General features: G+C 35.7%; 5 protein-coding genes and 1 pseudogene across 6 annotated transcripts; all 6 read right to left on the bottom strand.

The window, feature by feature from the left end:
- LOC104733259 (probable ADP,ATP carrier protein At5g56450) lies at positions 4,394–5,990 on the bottom strand. Its single transcript, XM_010452854.2, has one exon. It carries the CDS (start codon positions 5,658–5,660, stop codon positions 4,677–4,679), a length of 984 nt encoding a protein of 327 aa, XP_010451156.1. The 5' UTR covers positions 5,661–5,990; the 3' UTR covers positions 4,394–4,676.
- On the bottom strand, positions 6,593–8,972 carry LOC104733270 (putative FBD-associated F-box protein At3g50710). 2 transcript variants are annotated; one of them, XR_002035388.1, is made up of 4 exons: positions 7,669–8,972; positions 7,443–7,571; positions 6,981–7,343; positions 6,593–6,698 (listed from the first exon to the last, which is right to left on the bottom strand). XR_002035388.1 is itself a non-coding variant. In XM_010452866.2 (3 exons), the coding sequence occupies exons 1-3, from the start codon at positions 8,572–8,574 to the stop codon at positions 7,047–7,049; spliced, it is 1,332 nt and encodes a 443-aa protein (XP_010451168.1). In that variant the 5' UTR covers positions 8,575–8,972; the 3' UTR covers positions 6,593–7,046. The 2 variants fall into 2 exon arrangements, 1 of the variants encoding a protein (XP_010451168.1); XM_010452866.2 differs by having other exon boundaries at positions 6,593–7,343.
- LOC104755909 (putative FBD-associated F-box protein At3g50710) lies at positions 9,451–10,953 on the bottom strand. Its single transcript, XM_019231238.1, has 4 exons — positions 10,280–10,953; positions 10,058–10,196; positions 9,827–9,955; positions 9,451–9,738 (listed from the first exon to the last, which is right to left on the bottom strand). Exons 1-4 carry the CDS (start codon positions 10,951–10,953, stop codon positions 9,451–9,453), a joined length of 1,230 nt encoding a protein of 409 aa, XP_019086783.1.
- LOC104755920 (putative FBD-associated F-box protein At3g50710) lies at positions 11,398–12,898 on the bottom strand. The gene is made up of 3 exons (XM_010478408.2): positions 12,011–12,898; positions 11,785–11,913; positions 11,398–11,691 (listed from the first exon to the last, which is right to left on the bottom strand). Exons 1-3 carry the CDS (start codon positions 12,896–12,898, stop codon positions 11,398–11,400), a joined length of 1,311 nt encoding a protein of 436 aa, XP_010476710.2.
- On the bottom strand, positions 13,565–15,090 carry LOC104755931 (putative FBD-associated F-box protein At3g50710). Its single transcript, XM_010478419.1, has 3 exons — positions 14,170–15,090; positions 13,953–14,081; positions 13,565–13,852 (listed from the first exon to the last, which is right to left on the bottom strand). The coding sequence occupies exons 1-3, from the start codon at positions 15,088–15,090 to the stop codon at positions 13,565–13,567; spliced, it is 1,338 nt and encodes a 445-aa protein (XP_010476721.1).
- Positions 15,546–17,078, bottom strand: LOC104733282 (annotated as a pseudogene).

Genomic DNA, 17,912 nt, shown 5'->3' on the forward strand with positions numbered 1-17,912 from the left:
TTCCTCTAGAACCTTCGACTCCAAATTCTCACATTTGTCGTTTCGAGTCTTCGATAGCTAGAGAAAGAGAGAGAGACGAAACAAATAAAGTTAATCGCAAGCCAATTTTTTTTCCCCTTTTCTATTATTTTTCCTGGCCAACAGCACGTTGACACGTTTGGGTCTCTTAGAACAGAATTGGGGATACTATATAACAACTCCCCTTATAATTTTTCTTTTCTTTTGCTTTATTTTTTTGGCATAAAAATACTAAGAATCAAGGGTTGAACCCCCCGATAAACAAGGTCTAAACTTCTCGTTGATATTCTCCGGCCGGCGTCGACTCCGGCGTCGGCCGTACTATTTCTTCTCTCCTTTCCTTTGTACTTGTTTTCTTTTTCCTATTTCACAACCGTTTTTTTGGGTGATCGGAGGGTGATTATGGAGTTTCCCTACAGCGGCCACTCATATCTTCTCTATCATATGCCTTCAATCCCCAACGGTTTCTCTCTATTCTTAACTACTTTTTTGTAATCCTCACAATGTTTCTAAGGTTTCGAAGGCGGTGTATTTCGATTTGTGTATTCTTCTCCTGTTTTTCCAATGCATGTGAAAAGTTTTCCCCTGCGTTGGTGATGGCGAGAGAAAAGTTATTCCTCACCATTTGGGTGATGGTTGTTATGTCCTTCGGCGACAGAGTAAGGATTCCCACTGGAATCAACCATTGCTTGATATTCCCATGCTAGATCTAACGATCTAAAGATAAATTCGATTTGGTTGGTGCCAGACACTTCTAGAAATTTCGCAGTAAAAAAAAAAGAGATGGTAATTGGTAGCCTCTAAATAATATTTTAGTTTGGGTAAAACTCTAAATATATTTAAGAAACTATTCATCGTAAAAACAGAGTTTGGTTTCTCAAGAATCATAATGACACCAATAACATGGGAAGAAAAAACAGTACGTGTCTTGAGAAGTAACGAGAATCACACAAGTCAAAACTTGTAAAATTTTCAAAACAATATACTAACTACAAGAATGAAAACGACGATATCAATATATCTCTCAGATCCGGCAGAACTTCAGGTGAACGAAAGCCTGCATTTGCTAGAACTCCTCGGCGTAGATGACACCTCTTGAAGCATCTTGAATCTCTCACTATCACTGGTCGATTTCAAGGATCTAATAACCATTTTCTTTAGCTGTCGAGAGTTCTCAAATAAATATATCACCACTTTTTTCTCTGATTCTGTTCCTTTGTAAGCAGTCCACTCAACAGTTTCAAGAGTCGAAATCAAACAGTTAGGAACAGAACTCGGCTGCTCCCATTGAGTTTGAACATCTACTGAATTTCCGCAACATCTCTGGATAGGAGAACTTTCTCGATTCCACCGTACTTCTTTTAGCGCGAATCTGAGAACTTGGAGCTTAGGTGTATGGTTGAGTATAAGACGACACCAATCTAAAGAGCATGTACAAAGATTTAGAGACACTAGCTGACTGAAAATGCCTATAGGACATGAATCCTGCAAGTGACATTATAACTGAATTGAACTATTTTGTAATCACAAAGAGAATATGTTATCACAAAAGTGTAAAAACAAGATACAGCCAGTAATGAACAAAACTTGTTCTAATATTAAGAATCACTTAAACCACCTTACAAGATGTGTTTAATCAGTTTTACACCTGTTTATACTTTCAAATCTCGACTAATCTCTTCAAAAACGGCCAAACCATATGTTTGCCTTGACACCACAATATATAGGAATCACCTATGACCTACTTTCCTAAATAAGGATAAGTCTAAATCTTCCAGTTGATACGATAATATCTTCTATTCCAATTAACGAATCTTTAAAAATACCCTTTGATGGTGTCTATTTCCAAAAATACCCCTTTTAATATATAAAATGAAAAAATTAGAAACCCTAAACCCCAAATACAAAACCCTATCCCTTAAAAACTATATCCTAAATGTAAATTGAGAACCCAAACCTAAAAGACAAATTCTAAAAATTAATTTAACATAGGATAATTGTATAAAAGAGGGCAAAAATGAAAATGTTCAAAAAAATGGGGTTTTTTAAAAAGGGGTATGCCAAAGAGGGCATTTCTATCAATTAAATTCAGGATTTCATATCTGAGAGGTTTTTTCAAGAAAATAGATATTAAGGAAGATTATGAAGAGTTTTTTTTTTAAATTTACAATTATTGTTTATTTGAAATTGCTTTAGATGGATAAATAATATATAGTAAATTGTAAATCTCCCATTTTTTTATTAAAAAAATCAGAAATCTAAATTTTATATCTCATTTAAATTTTAAAGGTAATAGAAGATAAATACTAGAATATATTGCAAATATTTCTTTGAGAATATTCTTTTTTTAGAAATGTTAAATATTTACATAATATTTATTTCACTTTTAAAATTAAATTTTTTTGAAAAGGAAAAATTAGAAAAATCAGAAATCAAATATTCATATCCCATTTAAAAATTTTTAAAAATGGAAGTTAAATACTAGAATCTATTTAAAATTTCTATTTTTAAAAATGTTAAATTTTTATAGATAATTATGAAGGTTTGATTTGGATAGAAGAAACTTAAAATCTAAAGAGGATATACTACAAATATCCATTAAATTTGAAGATATGGCATAATATTTTGTGATCCCGACAAAATCTCATAGGGTAGCTGCAAATATGCGGAAAAAAACCCATTTTTTCGGCTGGATACTCTATCACCAAAAAAGGAGCAAAGACCCTAATAAGACAAAAATCCTGACAATTATAATTAGGAGGATGATCAAATAAAACAATTAAAAATGTATATATATTGAAAATAAAAACGAATAATTTTAAAAAATAATTTTTCTTTCACATTTAAAAATATTTTTTTAAAACGAATTATTGTTTTTAAAACGAAAATTAGAAGAAAAAAAATCGGAAATAAAATAATCGTATCCCATTTAAAATTATTAAAAAATAGAAAATAAATACTAAAATTTTTTGTAAATATCTTTTCAAGAAAATTCTATTTTTTTAAAATGTTAAATTTCTATAGATAATTATGAAGGTTTGACTTAGATATTAAGCTATCAATATAAAAGCTCTCAATCACAAGATTATAAGTCAGATTTGTTAGGCCTAAATATTTTGTTGTGTATACCCGCGGGTAACTCCCCTAACTATGTTACTTTATGTTTATATTAGAATAATTACTTCCATTTCTTGTTATTGAAGATTAAATTATAGCGTCACTTTTGGTTAATTCTTTTCTATTTACATTTTTGTTGGAATCATTTTTAGTCTTCTAATTAATTTACTTTTTGGTTTGTTAAATTAGTTGAACTATTTTTAAAAAAATATATTTGCCCACACAAGCGTATAAAAGAATTGAATTAGTGATATATTTGACCACAAAAAAAGTTTAGACAATAATTGTTTTTAAAAAAGTTTTTGTCCGCACAAGAGTGTGGGTAACTCTCCTAGTTATACCGATCCAACACTTTACAGTTTTTAAAAAATTATATATAGTATATTGAGTAAAGCATGTTATTTGTAATTTTTTTACATTTAGATGAAAAGTTCATTATAACATCTGAAAATGAACGAAATGTTGACTGAAATAACCTAAACTGGTTGTTGTAATGCATTATATGTTTTTTTTTGTTTTTTCATTGTATAATCATCACTGGGAAAAAAAAAACCCAAATTTTACTCTCTAAACACACAATCAGAAACAGCCTAAATAGTTACTCTGTTTCAGCCAACGAACTCTTTGACCTGATCAAGCGCTTTCAACCTCCTTTAGTTTTTCTCCCCAACCAAACCAATAGATAGAGAAGCAACATAGAACTAAAAAGCACTGTTCTGAAAGAATCGATCTGACAAAAGATTTCGATACTGCACAAAAAGATTAATTTTTGAAGTGATTCGGTTCAGATACTAGGGGAAATATAAAATCGTTTGTGCCTAATTGGCATGAGTATTTAACTTGGTGTCACTGATTCATCATCGCGGATATATTCTAAATCATGATGCATGATTTCTTCTGTGCAGCATTCGTTTAAGGCATGTCTTTTACCTATCAACCCAACTTCAAAAATGAAACAGAGAGATCACAAAGAAAATGAGAAAGAGAGAGTCCAAGGAGAAAAACATTCAGTAAGGCAACTTCCAAGCGCTTCAGCACAGCAAAACATTTCAAGCAGTGTCACTAAGAGATCTCATAAACTTACAAAGGAGATCTTACTACTGTTTCATTGATGCGTCCCTCTGACTATCAGAAAGATTGTTAGAATTGTCTTGCTAGATTCTGACTAGCAAGAACAGCAGAAATGTTGCAGTATCCACAGGACAAGAGTAGATCAAAGTTCGAACCTTTGTAATCTTATCTATAATGAAAACTCAGATTAAACGAATGCAATACGTGGGATTAGACCAATCCATGTCTTTTATTTACAAAATAGTTTCCTTCTTTTTCTTTCCTCAATACACACAAAAGTCTATAACAAGAAGAAAAGAATCAAGATGCATAGTATTCCAGCCAAATCCTCAAAAAACGAATATTATCACCTAAACCTTTCTCTCTACATATGTCTCCTTGTTAAGGTGTAGTAACAAAATGAATAATCCTTCTTCTTATGTCCCTAATTTGGATTGACAAGGCTTACTTACCTCTCAGCTTGTTTAATCTCAGATCCCTCCCCAATTCAAGAACTTCTTCACTTCATCATAAAAAACCAAGATAGCAGCTGAACCAGTGCTTCTAAACATATTAGAGAGTGCTCCACGGTAAAAAGAAGCCAACCCCTCACTCCTATAAATCTTCTTCCAACAATCCAACGTGTTACGGTACATCGGATGCTCCATCCCAGACTGCATCATTATCCGTCTACGAACTGTATCCAACGGGTAAGAAGCCAATCCAGCAGAAGTAGTCACAGCTTGAGCCAAACCCCATCTCTTCCACAATGCCAACTCTGGTTTAGTATCCTCTGAAAAAATCTCCTTAACCGTATCAAACCCTCCAAAGTATAACCCACGGTGAATAATCACACCGTGTAGAGACGCAGGTAAGCCTCTATAGATTCCTCTAACCCCATCTTTCTTGTGAATCGTAGACAAGAAATGATGGATACCTCTGAACTGACGAGCTTCAGGCTTCCCAATGTCAGCAGCTAAACGAGTGTGTGCGATATCAAGAGGGTAAACAACAATCAAAGCAGTACAACCAGCTGCAGAACCAGCCATGAAATTAGCTAATGCACCAGAGAAGATATGATTCTCTTGAGAGCTACTGTTTCTAAGAATGCTTCTGTATAGATCTTTAAGAGAGAAATTGAGAGCAACTGAAGGGTAATAACGAAGCACACTGCTTCCATTGCCTCTCCATAAAGATAAAACACCTTCTTCTCTAACAGTACGGAAGATAAAATCGAACATTCCTTTGAACCTTCTTGTCTTCCCTGCGTCTCCAACGATTGCGATGTTGCTTTCTTGTGTTTGTAATAAAAGCTTCGCTCTTTCGATTGGAGCTACGATCGTGTGAACAACGCCTCCCATTACAGCACCAGCGAGTAAATCTTTTTGGAAATGTTTGAGAGTTTGAGGAAGCGATAATGGTGGTTGATTCCTTCGATTTCTTGATGGATCCTCGGCTTCTCTTGAAATGTGCATCTTCGCAACAAGACACAAAAGTCTCGATCTTTGAACGGAAGACACCGAATTTGAAAATGGGTTCGATTCGAGTTACTCAATCCGGCATTATATTGGGGACGAAACGATTACTCATAAGCAATACAACTCGTGGATTCCAAAGAAACAGGGGAAATTAAGAAAACCCTAGAAATTCTCATAAGAGAAAAAGCAAAACCTCACGCGACGATTTAGAATCACAAAGAAAAAAGAAAGACAGAGATATCTTTGTACTCGATTGATGGAGATGGTTTGGTACCTTGCGTGGATTCGAACTCAAGCCACAACGAGATAAAGCTTTCAAGAGATGCTGCGAGAGATAGAGAAGAACTTAAGACTTTAGAATTCTGACTCATTAAAATTGGGCTTGGGCTTAACGTTTATAGCCCAATATATGATAGCTAGTTTAATCAAAATTGGAAGCCTTTTAATCAGGAGAAAAGAAATTTGTCATCATCACTCTGTTACATATTCCTAGGATCGTTTTCTTGAAAACAAAATGTAAGAGCAAACCTTCAAGAGATTATTTCAATTTCTTCTTAATCCAATATAAGTTTACATGAACTTGAACCCCTAGGCAGAGAAACCAACTCCTTTTTAAGTCCATTAGAGAAAGATGCAGTCACTCCTTGCGCTCTTTAGAATGTATGCCACTAGTTTCTTCCCTTCCCTTCTTCCGTTGTAATACTTCCACTCAACAGTATTGAGATGAAACAACAAGTATTCAGGAACAGAACTTGGTTTTACCCAGTGCCCTTCAATAGGCTCTATGGAACACAACCAGCGTTCCTTACACTAACAAAATACAAATTATAAAGTAATGAGACCTTAGAAATACGACTTAAGAAAGAAAGAAAAAAAGATAAGTGAACAGAGAACTGCAGATTTACCTTATTGAGCTTGAGAACTTGTAGTTTATGAGAACTTAAGAGCATCAAAGTAAGTAGTTCCCACCATTTTGGGCAACATCCACATAGCTCCAGGTGGACGAGCTTGATAGAAGTCAATATTATGCTGAAGCTGCATAGAGGATGTCAGAACCATAAACACATGAGTAGTAGTGCAAATGACAAATATTTGAATCACAACAAAAAGAAAAGAAAGACAGAGATGGTTTGGTTCCTTGCGTGAATTCGAACTCAAGCCACAACTAGATAAAAGGGAGATGAAAAAAAGGCATAAGCTTTCAAAGATGCTGCAAGTGCGAAACATAGAACAAAGACCGGAGAATTTTGATAATAACTAACTTAATCAACAGTTCCTTCATTTTGAGAATAAAACCAGTAGAGGGGGAATTCATACACTGACTGATATGCAGTTTTCTCTCCATTATTAAACATGCCACATCTTAATAGCTTGAATAGACTACTAAATCTTTCTTTCTTTTTTATCCAGAAGAAGCTGACATGAGCCTGAAGCCCTAGGCAGAGAAATCAACTCCTTGCGTTTCCGAGTTGGAATTTTCCCCCAATAAAAGATGGCGGCAGTCTTTAACATTCTAGCGTTCTTCAGGATGTACGCCACCACTTTCTTCTCTTCCCGTCTTCCATTGTATTTTTCCCACTCAAAATTATTAAGATGGCTCAGCAAACACTCAGGAACAGAACTCGGTTGTCCCCAATGACCTTCAATGGACTTCGTTTTACTACCAATGCGCTCCTCACACTAATACAAATTATAGTATATTAGACCATGAAACTAGAACTTTAAGACAATAAAACGAGTAAAGAAACCGTATGTATCAGGAAGGCAGGGTATATGTACTTTATTCAGTTTGAGAACTTGCAGTTTAGGAGAACTTTCAAGCATCCAAGTAAGTAGATCCCACCACTTTGGGCTGCATCCACATAGCTCTAGGTGAACAAGCTGATAGAACTCAATACGATGCTGAAGCTGCATAGAGAAAGACAGAAACATACACACATTAGTAATATATAGCGCAATGAAAAAAATATTCACATCACAGAAAATATGTTGTGTTTTTGTTTACCATTGAACCATATAAACATAAAGAGAGGTGCTTGACTGATGTAAGAGATCTCATGAGCTTTTCAGGACTTTGGCAAACAAGCTTCACATTCGCCTCAACCACCTCAGGCATATTCTTACTCGAACACAAATGACCAAAGTCATAGATATCTACATAGTTCAAGTACTTCAAAGACGGGACATTAATCACAACACTATTGTTGGAAAAGACTGGTGGTCTTTCTACAGCAGAGTAGTTTTCATCTATATACACATCAAGTATAGATAATCTCTCTAAGGAAGGCATTATAACAGAGAAGAATGGCAAAGACCAATGTTCACTTTTGTCCACAACCAACTCCTTGAGAACAGGGCAACCCGCTAAAAGATTGCGATGGGATTCATCGTCCATGTACTGCACACTCAGAAGGTGTAATGTTTTCAGAGACGAAAGCGTAACCTCAAGATCCCAAGGAACATCCAGAATAATCGTTCTATAGAGTTTCAAGACCACAAGGTTCTCAAACGTATACAGACACATTGGCAATATGAATGAGTTATCATCATCCGCGGGAAAACGGTTAATCTCAAGTTCACGCACTTGGCGAACAATGGCAATTCTGATCCATGTTTCCATATCATCAGTACTAGACAAAGTACCAAGATTGAACTTCAAAGTCTCGAGACGCGGAGACTTATGCAATACCATAAACCTGTCGACGTATTGCCGAAATCTCTTGAAACTATCCTCAGTGTATCTAATACCATTCCTTTCATAGAACCCATCGTCAAAATCAAGTTTAGGAACCATTGTCCAAAGAAACTTCCAACGTTTCGACAAAAACATTGTTTCAACGACATCTTTGGTAGGAAGTTGTGACAAAATCTTCAAGAGCAAATCATCCGAGAGATTACTAATCCTGTCCATTTCTAAAACCCTAATCAAAACCTAAATTTTCAACCTTTTAGATTCAATCGAAGATGTATCTGATTACAATACCAAAACAGCAACAATAACACCAGAACTATTTACGGGATTCAAAGTCTGCATCTTCCATGGAACTAAAACAAACCCTAACAAGCTCAAATCGATGAGAAGAGAAGAAACCCAAAAAACGTAGACGATGAAGCAAAATCAAAAGAACCGATACTTCTCCTTGATGTTGATTCTGTTTCTCCGTGCTTTGGACAACATTGAGAAAGGAAACAATGAGTAAAGAGTGTGAGAGAGATGAACAACAGATCAGAGAGAGAGAGAGAGAGAGAGAGACAACAAGATAAAGGTGAAAGCTTTCAAGAGATGCTGCGAAAGATAGAAACTGAGGAGGAGACTGATACATCAAGTATTGGGCAGTATTGGGCTTGTGCTTGGGCTTAACGTTTATAGCACAAAAATATAATAACTAATTTAATCAAAATTGAAAGAGAAAGAAAAAAATAGTAGAATAAGCATAAATCGAAAGATTTTAAATCATTATTTACAATGATGAGGTTGGGAAAAAAATAGTCACTTCGTAACACATAAAAAAAAAAAAAAAGAGAAGAAAATATGATTTAAACAAAAAAAAAATAAGAAAATCTATTCTCTTTTTAAACATATGTTTAGATGTTCAGAACTCAAACAAGACAGATCTTGAGTATAGTCATCACTTATGTTACATTTTCCTTAGATCTTCTTCTTGAAAACAAAATGTGATAGCAAATAAAAAGATAAGAGCTGTCCAACGCCTTTTAAATACCCATACCATATCCTAATAATTGAACTAGTAATTCTCATGGAACAGACTATATTACCAATCTCTTCTCAATCCAACACAAGTTTACATGAACTTGAACCCCTAGGCAGAGAAACCAACTCCTTCCTAATTGCCTTTTTCTTCCATTCAAGACACATATAAGAGAAAGATGCAGTCTTTAAATGTCTAGCGTTCTTAAGAATATACGCCACCAGTTTCTTCTCTTCCTCTCTTCCATTGTAGTTCTTCCACTCGAAAGTATTGAGATGGTTCAACAAGCATTCAGGAACAGAACTCGGTTGTCCCCAACAACCCTCAATAGGCTTGTATACCCTACTCAACCAGTGTTCCTTACACTAATAAAATACAAATAAAAGTTGGAACTTAAGATTAAAAAAAAGACAAGTGCATAAAGAAACTGAATGCAAGTTGCGGTAAATGTACCTTGTTGAGCTTGAGAACTTGTAATTTTGGAGAAATTTCGAGCATCCAAGTAAATAGTTCCCACCACTTAGAAGCATCTAGACATAGCTCCAGATGAATAAGCTGATGATAAACAATATGGTCCTCACGCTGCATTGAGAATCTCGACAAAAAAAAAAAAAATACATGAGTAATGTAATGACAGAGAATTAGAATCATAAAGAAAAAAACAGAGAAACTGTTTCTTAATACCATTGAAGCGGATATGGATAAACACAAAGAGAGTCTCTTGACAGGTACAATAGATTCCATTAACACCTCAGGACATTCACCAACAGCATTAACATTTGCCTCAGCCAATTCAATCATATACACGGGCAATGCACGACAACTTCACCAGATATATGTACAATGTTCAAGTACTTCAGATACGGAGATTGTATCACAAGTTTTGAATCACAATCTTCATCCGACGTATCGAGGATAGATAATCTCTCCAAGGAAGGAACTAGAACACAGACACATGACAGAGAGCTGTTTTCACTTTTATCCATAACCAACTCTTCTAGCACAGGACAACCTGACAAAAGCCTACAGTGACATGCATAGGTTTTGTACTTTACACAAAGAAGGTGTAACGATTTCAGAGACGGAAGACGAACATCTTTAGTGATAACATCCAAAAGAATGGTATTAGTGAGTTTCAAGACCTCGAGCTTCGCATAAACATAGAGACTCCTCGGCAGTACGATCGATTCATGATACTCGTAATAATCAACAGAATGAGAAATTTCAAGTTCAAGTTGACGTACACGGCGAACAATTCCAATTCTGATCCAATGTGCTATATCTTCAGAGTTGCACCAGGGACCAACTTTGAACTTCAAAGAATCTACAACCGGGGCCTTATGCAACACCATAACCCTATCAACAAACTGAAGAAATCTTTCGTAACTGGAAGGGATACCATTAACAGAATCTTCATTGATGCAACGCTCGAAATTGTCATCAAAATCAAGTTTATGAATCATCTCCCAAAGAAACTTCCATCGTTTTGACAAAACCGTGGTGGCGAATACATCTTTAGTAGGAAGTAGTGAACAAATCTTCAAGAGCAAATCATCCGACAGCGTACTGATGATGTCCATACTGAAGTCTTATTTAAACCCTTTTCAACTCCAAAATCTTTCAGATTCAACAAGAATACCAAAGGTCACTTAGGGTTTCAAAACATGTAACATAGAAATACCGATGGATGATACCCTAAAAAGCTCCAAATCGAAATTAATGAAGAGAGTGAGAAGAGAAGAAACCTGGAAACAGAATCAAAAGGATATATACATGCTTCTTTTACTCGAATGAGCCATGATTTGGAACTTGGAAAACTTGGAAGTTGGAATGATACAGAGTGAGAGTGACATATGAATAGATTTGGGCTACACGGATGGGCCAATTTTTTAGTAGTTTGTAATTTATAGTCCAACTAAATAAATAATTTAGTAAATAATCTCATTCATAATACGAGAGGTTGGAAAAAAAAACACTCATTTGTGTAAGTTGATTAATAGTTGAAACTATTTTACAATCTCTTCTCAAACCAAAATAAGTTTACATGAACTTGAAGCTCTAGGAAGAGAAACCAACTCTTGGACTTTCCTAGTTGCCTTTTCCTTCGATTCAAATTCCAAAGCAGAGAAAGTGGCAGTCTTCAAACACCTTGCGTTCCTAAGGATGTACGTCATCAGTTTCTTCTCTTCCTCTCTTCCATTGTAGTACTTCCACACGAAAGTATTGAGATGGAACAACAAGCATTCAGGAACAGAACTCGGTTGTACCCAACGATCTTCAATATTAGGCTCTAAGGAACAAAACCAGCGGTCCTTACACTAACAGAATGAAAAATTATAGTGTATTAGAGCTTAAGACAATGAACATGTGAGAAAATATACCGAATGCATCAGGTTGTGAAATAAATGTACCTTGTTGAGCTTGAGAACTTGTAGTTTAGGAGAACTCTGGAGCATCCAATTAAGTAAATTCCACCATTTTGGGCCACCTCCACATAGCTCTAGGTGAACAAGCTGACAGAAGTCAATACGATGCTTAAGCTACATAAAAAAAAAATTGGAAACATAAGCACATGGGTAATAGTTGAATGCAAACTATTCAAATCACAAACACAGAACATGGCTTGTTTCTCCTTACCATTGACCCGTTTAAACATAAAGAGAGGCGCTTGACTGATGTGAGAGATCTCATTAGCTTCTGAGGACGTTTGCAAACAAGCTTTACATTAGCCTCAACCAACTCAGTCATATTCTCACTCGAACACGAATGACCACTGTTGAATGTATCTTCATAGTTTAAGTACTTCAAAGACGGAACATTAATCACAAATTTTCTCTTCAAATAGTGTGTGTACTCAACAGGGTTTTGTTCGTGATGCTTATTAATATTAAGGATAGATAATCTCTCTAAGGAAGGCATTATAACAGAGAAAGACTGTTCAGGGTCGTATTCACGTATGTCAAGAACCAACTCTTCAAGAACGGGACAACCCGCTAAAAGCCTGTCAAGATATGTTTTGCCTACGTACTGCACCCTCAAAAGATGTAATGATTTCAGAGACGGAAGACAAACCTCCTTCTGAACAACCAAATTTATCGATCCACAAAGTTTCAAAGCCACAAGCTTTTCGAATGTATACAAACACGCTGGCACTGTGATTGACATGAAACGGGCTTCAAGACACCGGTTAACTTCAAGTTCGCGCACACGACGAGCAATTGCAAATCTGATCCATGTTGACATGTCAGCAGCGTTGGAAAACCGACAACGAAGGTTGAACTTCAAAGTTTCAAGAACCGGAGACTTATGCGATACCAGAAACCTGTCAATATATTCTTGAAATTTCCTGTAAGCATTCTTGCCAATGTATTCCTTTACACTATCATCAAAATCAAGCTTTGTAACCATCGTCCAAAGAAGCTTCCAACGTTTCGACAAAAGCATCGTTGCGACCACATCTTTGGTAGGAAGTTCTGACAAAATCTTCAAGAGCAAATCATCCGACAGATTACTAATCCTATCCATTATACTAAACACTAATCAAAAACCCCTGTTCAACTCGAATACCTTTCAGATATAGTTGAAGATGTATCTTATTACACTCTCAAAACTGCAACTAGAACACCACAACAAACCCTAACAAGTTCAAATCGTTACGAACGAGGAGAAGAGAGAAGCAAAAAAAACCTAGACGATGAAGAATAATCAAAAGAATACTTCGCCATGAGGTTGTTAATTATATATCTCCGTGCTTTGGACCACATTGAGAGAGATCAAACGGGTTTTGGTTTCAAACGTATACGGCCCAAACTGTTGTTCCCCTAGAAAAGAGGTTTGATTATTATCTATTTAATTATTTTTAGTATATGCTCAAAATTACAACTTTTAGTATAGGCTCAAAATCAATATTACAACCCTAGTATGAATCTTATTCATTCTAAGTTACATACATCATCTTCCAAAAGCTGTTTGCCAAAAATAATATTTGCATAATCAAATTTAAATCTTAATACACTCATGTATATGTTTTTGTTTTTATTTTTGAACAAGAACTCATGTTTATGTTTAATACCAAATTTTGAAACTAGTAAGTAGTAAAAATAAACAAGCTCTCAACTCATAACTCTCAAGCCAAAACTTAAATAACTTGCGAGACAGAGTACATGATTATTATCTCAGTTTTTTTTTTTGTCAATCAAGAACAAGTTTACATGAAGCTGAAGCCCTAGGCAGAGAAACCAACTCCTCGCGCTGCGGAGTTGGAATTTTCGTCGACAATTCCTGAGCAGATACGGTCGCAGTCTTTAAATGTCTTGCGTGCTTCAGGATGTATGCTACTACTTTCTTCTCTTCATGTCTTCCATTGTAATACTTCCACTCAACAATTTTGAGATGGCTCACCAAACATTCAGGAACAGAACTTGGTTCCCATCTGCCTTTAATGGGCTTTATGGGAGAATCATAGAAGGGTTCCTGACACTAATACAGAGTTTTGTCTATCAGACCATGAATCTAGAACTTGTGACAGTGCGACATTAGAGTAAAGAGATTAGAATGCATTAGGTTCGGGTAAAGGTACCTTGTTGAGCTTGAGAACCTGTAGTTTAGGAGAACTTTCTAGCATCCTAGTTAGCAGATCCAACCACATTATGCTGCATCGACATAGCTCCAGGTGAACTAGCTGGTTGTATTTAATACGATGCTTACGCTATAGAGAGATACTCAGAGACATAAGCACGAGAAATATATTGCAATGAGAGAAAGACTTAAACTAAAGAAGGTTTGTTTTTGTTTACCATTGGACCATGTAGACATAGAGAGAGACGCTTAACTGATGTAAGAGATCTCATGAGCTTCTCAGGGAATTTGCAGACAAGTTTAACATTTGCCTCCACCACCTCGGGCATATTCTCACACAAACACGAATGACCAAAATCATAGATATCTACATAGTTCAAGTACTTCAAACACGGAACGTTAATTACATCTACGTAACAATCAAATTTTGGATGTTCTACAGTAGAGAGTTGTCTATTATACTCATTAACTATAGATAAACTCTTTAAAAAAGGCGTTAAAACATATAAAGAAGACACGTCAAAGTTTTCACTTTTGTCCACGACCAACTCCTCGAGAACAGGACAACCCTTTAAAAGACGGCGATGCGATTCTTCATCATGGTACAGTAGTACGCTCAAGAGGTGTAACGATTTTAGAGACGAAAGCGAAACCACCGAAGGGACATCCAGAACAATTGATCCACAAAGTTTCAAAACCACAAGCTTATCATACGTATACAGATCCAATGGCAATGTAAATGAGTAATCATTTTTATCCGCATTAGAACGGTGAATTTCAAGTTCACGCACTTGGCGAGCAATTGCAATCCTGATCCATGTTGCCAAATCATCAGTTCTGGATACGAGACCAAGTTCGAACGTCAAAGTTTCAAGAACATAAGACTTGTGCAATATCATAAACTTGTCAACATATTGCCGAAATCTCCTGTAAGGAAAAAATTTCTCACCATCGGTAACGTAATCCTCGTCCTCATCATCATAGTAATAATCCTTAAAACTATCATCAAAATGAAGTTTTGTAACCATAGTCCACAGAAACTTCCATCGCTTCGACAAAAGCATTGTTCCGACCATATCTCTGGCAGGAAGTGATGACAATATTTCCAAGAGCAAATCGTCGGACAGATCACTAATCATGTCCATATGGAACCCTAAATCAAAATCTTTCAACTCAAAGACGACGACCTCTCAGATCTACCCGAAGATGTGACGGAGAGCGGAAACTAAATGAACAAACAGAGAGAACTCAAGATCTCGAGGAGAGGAGAACTAGAATACAAGTTATGATCTTGCTTTGAGCGTCGAAACGTGATGTCTATAAGCAATAGGTTTCGAGAATCTTCTTTTTAGGGCTAAACAGCTCTTTATTATAAAACCCAAAATCTCATACAAAACCCTAGAGACATAAGATTCGATCAAAATCCTAAACCTAAAATTTTCTTATTCTCGAGAAAATAAATCTATAAAATATAAAAATACAGGGTTTAAAAAAACCGAAATACAACAACCGACGTTAACACTATATATATATATATATATACTTTTAAACATAGAGTATTTACGCTTTATAGTTAATCATAATTGAAGGAATCAAGGTAAAACTTGTAGTTTATAACGGCCTGTACAAGTAGTTTATAATGCCCTGTATCCATCTTCTTCTAAACTTCTTCTTGGAAACAACATGTCAAGAGCAACAACATATATATAGGAGGCTATAAGAGCTTTCTCAACACATCTAACTTTCAGACCAAATGCCTCTAGCTTTATTGGAACAGACTATTACAATCTCTTCTCATTCCAACATAAGTTTACATGAGCTTGAAGCTCTAGGCAGAGAAACCAAGTCCTCAAGTTTCAATAATCGTTCTTCTTCGTTCGAATACAACCTTCGCGCAGGGGAGAAAGCTGCAGTGTGCAGTCTTTAACTGTCTTGCGTTCTTTAGGATGTACGCCACTACTTTCATCTCCTCATCCCTTCCATTGTAATATTCCCACTCAAAAGTAGAGAGATAACCGCAAACATTCAGGAGTTGACCTTGGTCCTCCCCAATGACCTTCAGTGGGCGTTACGAAACAAGGTCGTTCATTGCACTAACAGAACACCAATTATAGTGTATTAGACCTTGCAAATATAACGTAAGACAATGAAGCAAGTGTGATAAATGAATGCATCAGGTTGAGGCGAATGTATGTATACCGTGTTTAACTTGAGAACTTGTAGTTTAGGAGAACTATCAAGCATCCAACCACCCTGAAGTGTCTTGACATAGCTCCAAATGAACAAGATGATAAAACCCAATACGGTGTATAAAAAAATGTCCAAAAACATAAGCAAAACAGTGTAGATGTAATAAATCACAAGATAACAGAGAGATTTGGGATTTACTACCACTGAAGCAGTTAAACATAAACAGGGATTCTTGACTGATGGAAGAGATTCAAGTAGCTTCTTGGGACTTTCATAAACCACTTTAACAATTGCGTCAATCACTTCAGGCACAAAACTCACACAAATACAAGTCAACAAAGTTCAAGTACTTCACAGACGGGACATTGATCACAATCTTATAGAGCCCATTTTCACCAGAGTTCATTGACTCAGCAGATCTATAAAGTATAGACAATCTCTGTAAGGTAGGCAATTCAACATAGAACGACCGCAAAAAAAGTCGCTGTTTTTAGTTTTGTGACTTTTGTCCAACACCAACTCCTCGAGAACAGGACAACCCGATAAAAGCTTGCGGTGGGATTCTTTGGTTTTGTACCTAACTAAACCCCCTTTTTAACTCAAAGCAAAGACCTTTCAGATTCAATCGAAGATGTATCTGATCACACTACCATAACAGCAATAAGAACACCACAACGATTACAGGATTCAAACTCAAAGTACACAGCTTTCACAGTTCTCTAAGGAAATTAAACAAATACCCATCGAATCAAGCAAAACCCTAACAAAACATGAAGAGTGAGGGGAAGCGAAGAAAACCCAAAAGCTAGCGCAAGAAGCAGAATCAAAAAGACAGATACTTTTTACATGAGAGATTGAAAGGAAACGATTAGGGAAGAATTTGGAGGTCTGAAGAGAGAAAGAGAGAGAGCGATGTTAATTGAAATGATCAAACAAAAAGAGAAATTGGGCTTCAACGTTTATGGCCCATATTTACTATTTAATGCCCAAACATATTAGAGAACAACACCTACTTTTGATTAACTTTCGATCGTGTCGTGTGAGATTATAACCTGCTTTTCTTGAATTACTTTACATACAAGGGGAAAGAAACAAGATTGTTTTTTTTTTTTCTTAGGTCAAAGACTTCAAATTTTGGATGTTTCTCTCAATTTCAGAATCTTCATTAATCTGATAGTTCCAGTTCAGATTCGGACTTATCTGATCACTTTCTTGTTTGCCGCCACAAAAAACCCAACATTCTAATGCACTCAACAAGTCAACAATGACATCAATATCTATATATGTTCATATTGCTAGTTTCGTAGAGACTATAGGCAAAGAGAGAGTCACCGCCTCACCGGCTAACGGGTTAAACAAATGACATTGTTGTTTATATATATCTTTGACTGGTGGTATTATGCAAAATTCACGGGAAATGTTCATCATTTCAATCCTTAATATACGAGGACATTAACCGTAAGATGCAACTTATGTTACCCGACAAGAAAATCGTTAGTTGATCAAGAAATCTAATTATTTATATGATTTAATTTTTTTAAAGTAACTCGGTTATAATTTACTATTCTTTTTTCTTTTTTTTTGTATGGTCTTTTAATATATAAAATCTATATAGTATTTTGATTTCTTTTTATGCTCAATCAGTTTTACACATATCTTGGTCCTAAGTGGCGTTCCGTGATACAAATGTAAAGATATAGTTTCTTTTACTAAAAGAGTATAAGACAGATATTGATTAGCAATATCTTAAGGAGACTACTTAGTGAGGGAG

Source organism: Camelina sativa, chromosome 2 (genome assembly GCF_000633955.1).
Source record: "Camelina sativa cultivar DH55 chromosome 2, Cs, whole genome shotgun sequence".
In the NCBI taxonomy this organism is placed as follows: Eukaryota; Viridiplantae; Streptophyta; class Magnoliopsida; order Brassicales; family Brassicaceae; genus Camelina; species Camelina sativa.

What these genes read in the sequence shown, in the direction of transcription:
- LOC104755920 (XM_010478408.2), bottom strand. Translation starts at nt 12,898, where the DNA reads ATGGATAGGATTAGTAATCTGTCGGATGATTTGCTCTTGAAGATTTTG. An exon ending in TATGTTTAAACGGGTCAATG is followed by an intron (nt 11,914 to 12,010) that starts GTAAGGAGAAAC and finishes TTTTTTATGTAG; the next exon opens with CTTAAGCATCGTATTGACTT. An exon ending in AAGTTCTCAAGCTCAACAAG is followed by an intron (nt 11,692 to 11,784) that starts GTACATTTATTT and finishes TCATTCTGTTAG; the next exon opens with TGTAAGGACCGCTGGTTTTG.
- LOC104733270 (XM_010452866.2), bottom strand. Translation starts at nt 8,574, where the DNA reads ATGGACAGGATTAGTAATCTCTCGGATGATTTGCTCTTGAAGATTTTG. An exon ending in TATGTTTATATGGTTCAATG is followed by an intron (nt 7,572 to 7,668) that starts GTAAACAAAAAC and finishes TTCTCTATGCAG; the next exon opens with CTTCAGCATCGTATTGAGTT. An exon ending in AAGTTCTCAAACTGAATAAA is followed by an intron (nt 7,344 to 7,442) that starts GTACATATACCC and finishes AATTTGTATTAG; the next exon opens with TGTGAGGAGCGCATTGGTAG.
- LOC104755931 (XM_010478419.1), bottom strand. Translation starts at nt 15,090, where the DNA reads ATGATTAGTGATCTGTCCGACGATTTGCTCTTGGAAATATTGTCATCA. An exon ending in TATGTCTACATGGTCCAATG is followed by an intron (nt 14,082 to 14,169) that starts GTAAACAAAAAC and finishes ATCTCTCTATAG; the next exon opens with CGTAAGCATCGTATTAAATA. An exon ending in AGGTTCTCAAGCTCAACAAG is followed by an intron (nt 13,853 to 13,952) that starts GTACCTTTACCC and finishes ACTCTGTATTAG; the next exon opens with TGTCAGGAACCCTTCTATGA.
- LOC104733259 (XM_010452854.2), bottom strand. Translation starts at nt 5,660, where the DNA reads ATGCACATTTCAAGAGAAGCCGAGGATCCATCAAGAAATCGAAGGAAT.
- LOC104755909 (XM_019231238.1), bottom strand. Translation starts at nt 10,953, where the DNA reads ATGGACATCATCAGTACGCTGTCGGATGATTTGCTCTTGAAGATTTGT. An exon ending in AGATTATCTATCCTCGATAC is followed by an intron (nt 10,197 to 10,279) that starts GTCGGATGAAGA and finishes TATCTGGTGAAG; the next exon opens with TTGTCGTGCATTGCCCGTGT. An exon ending in TATCCATATCCGCTTCAATG is followed by an intron (nt 9,956 to 10,057) that starts GTATTAAGAAAC and finishes TTCTCAATGCAG; the next exon opens with CGTGAGGACCATATTGTTTA.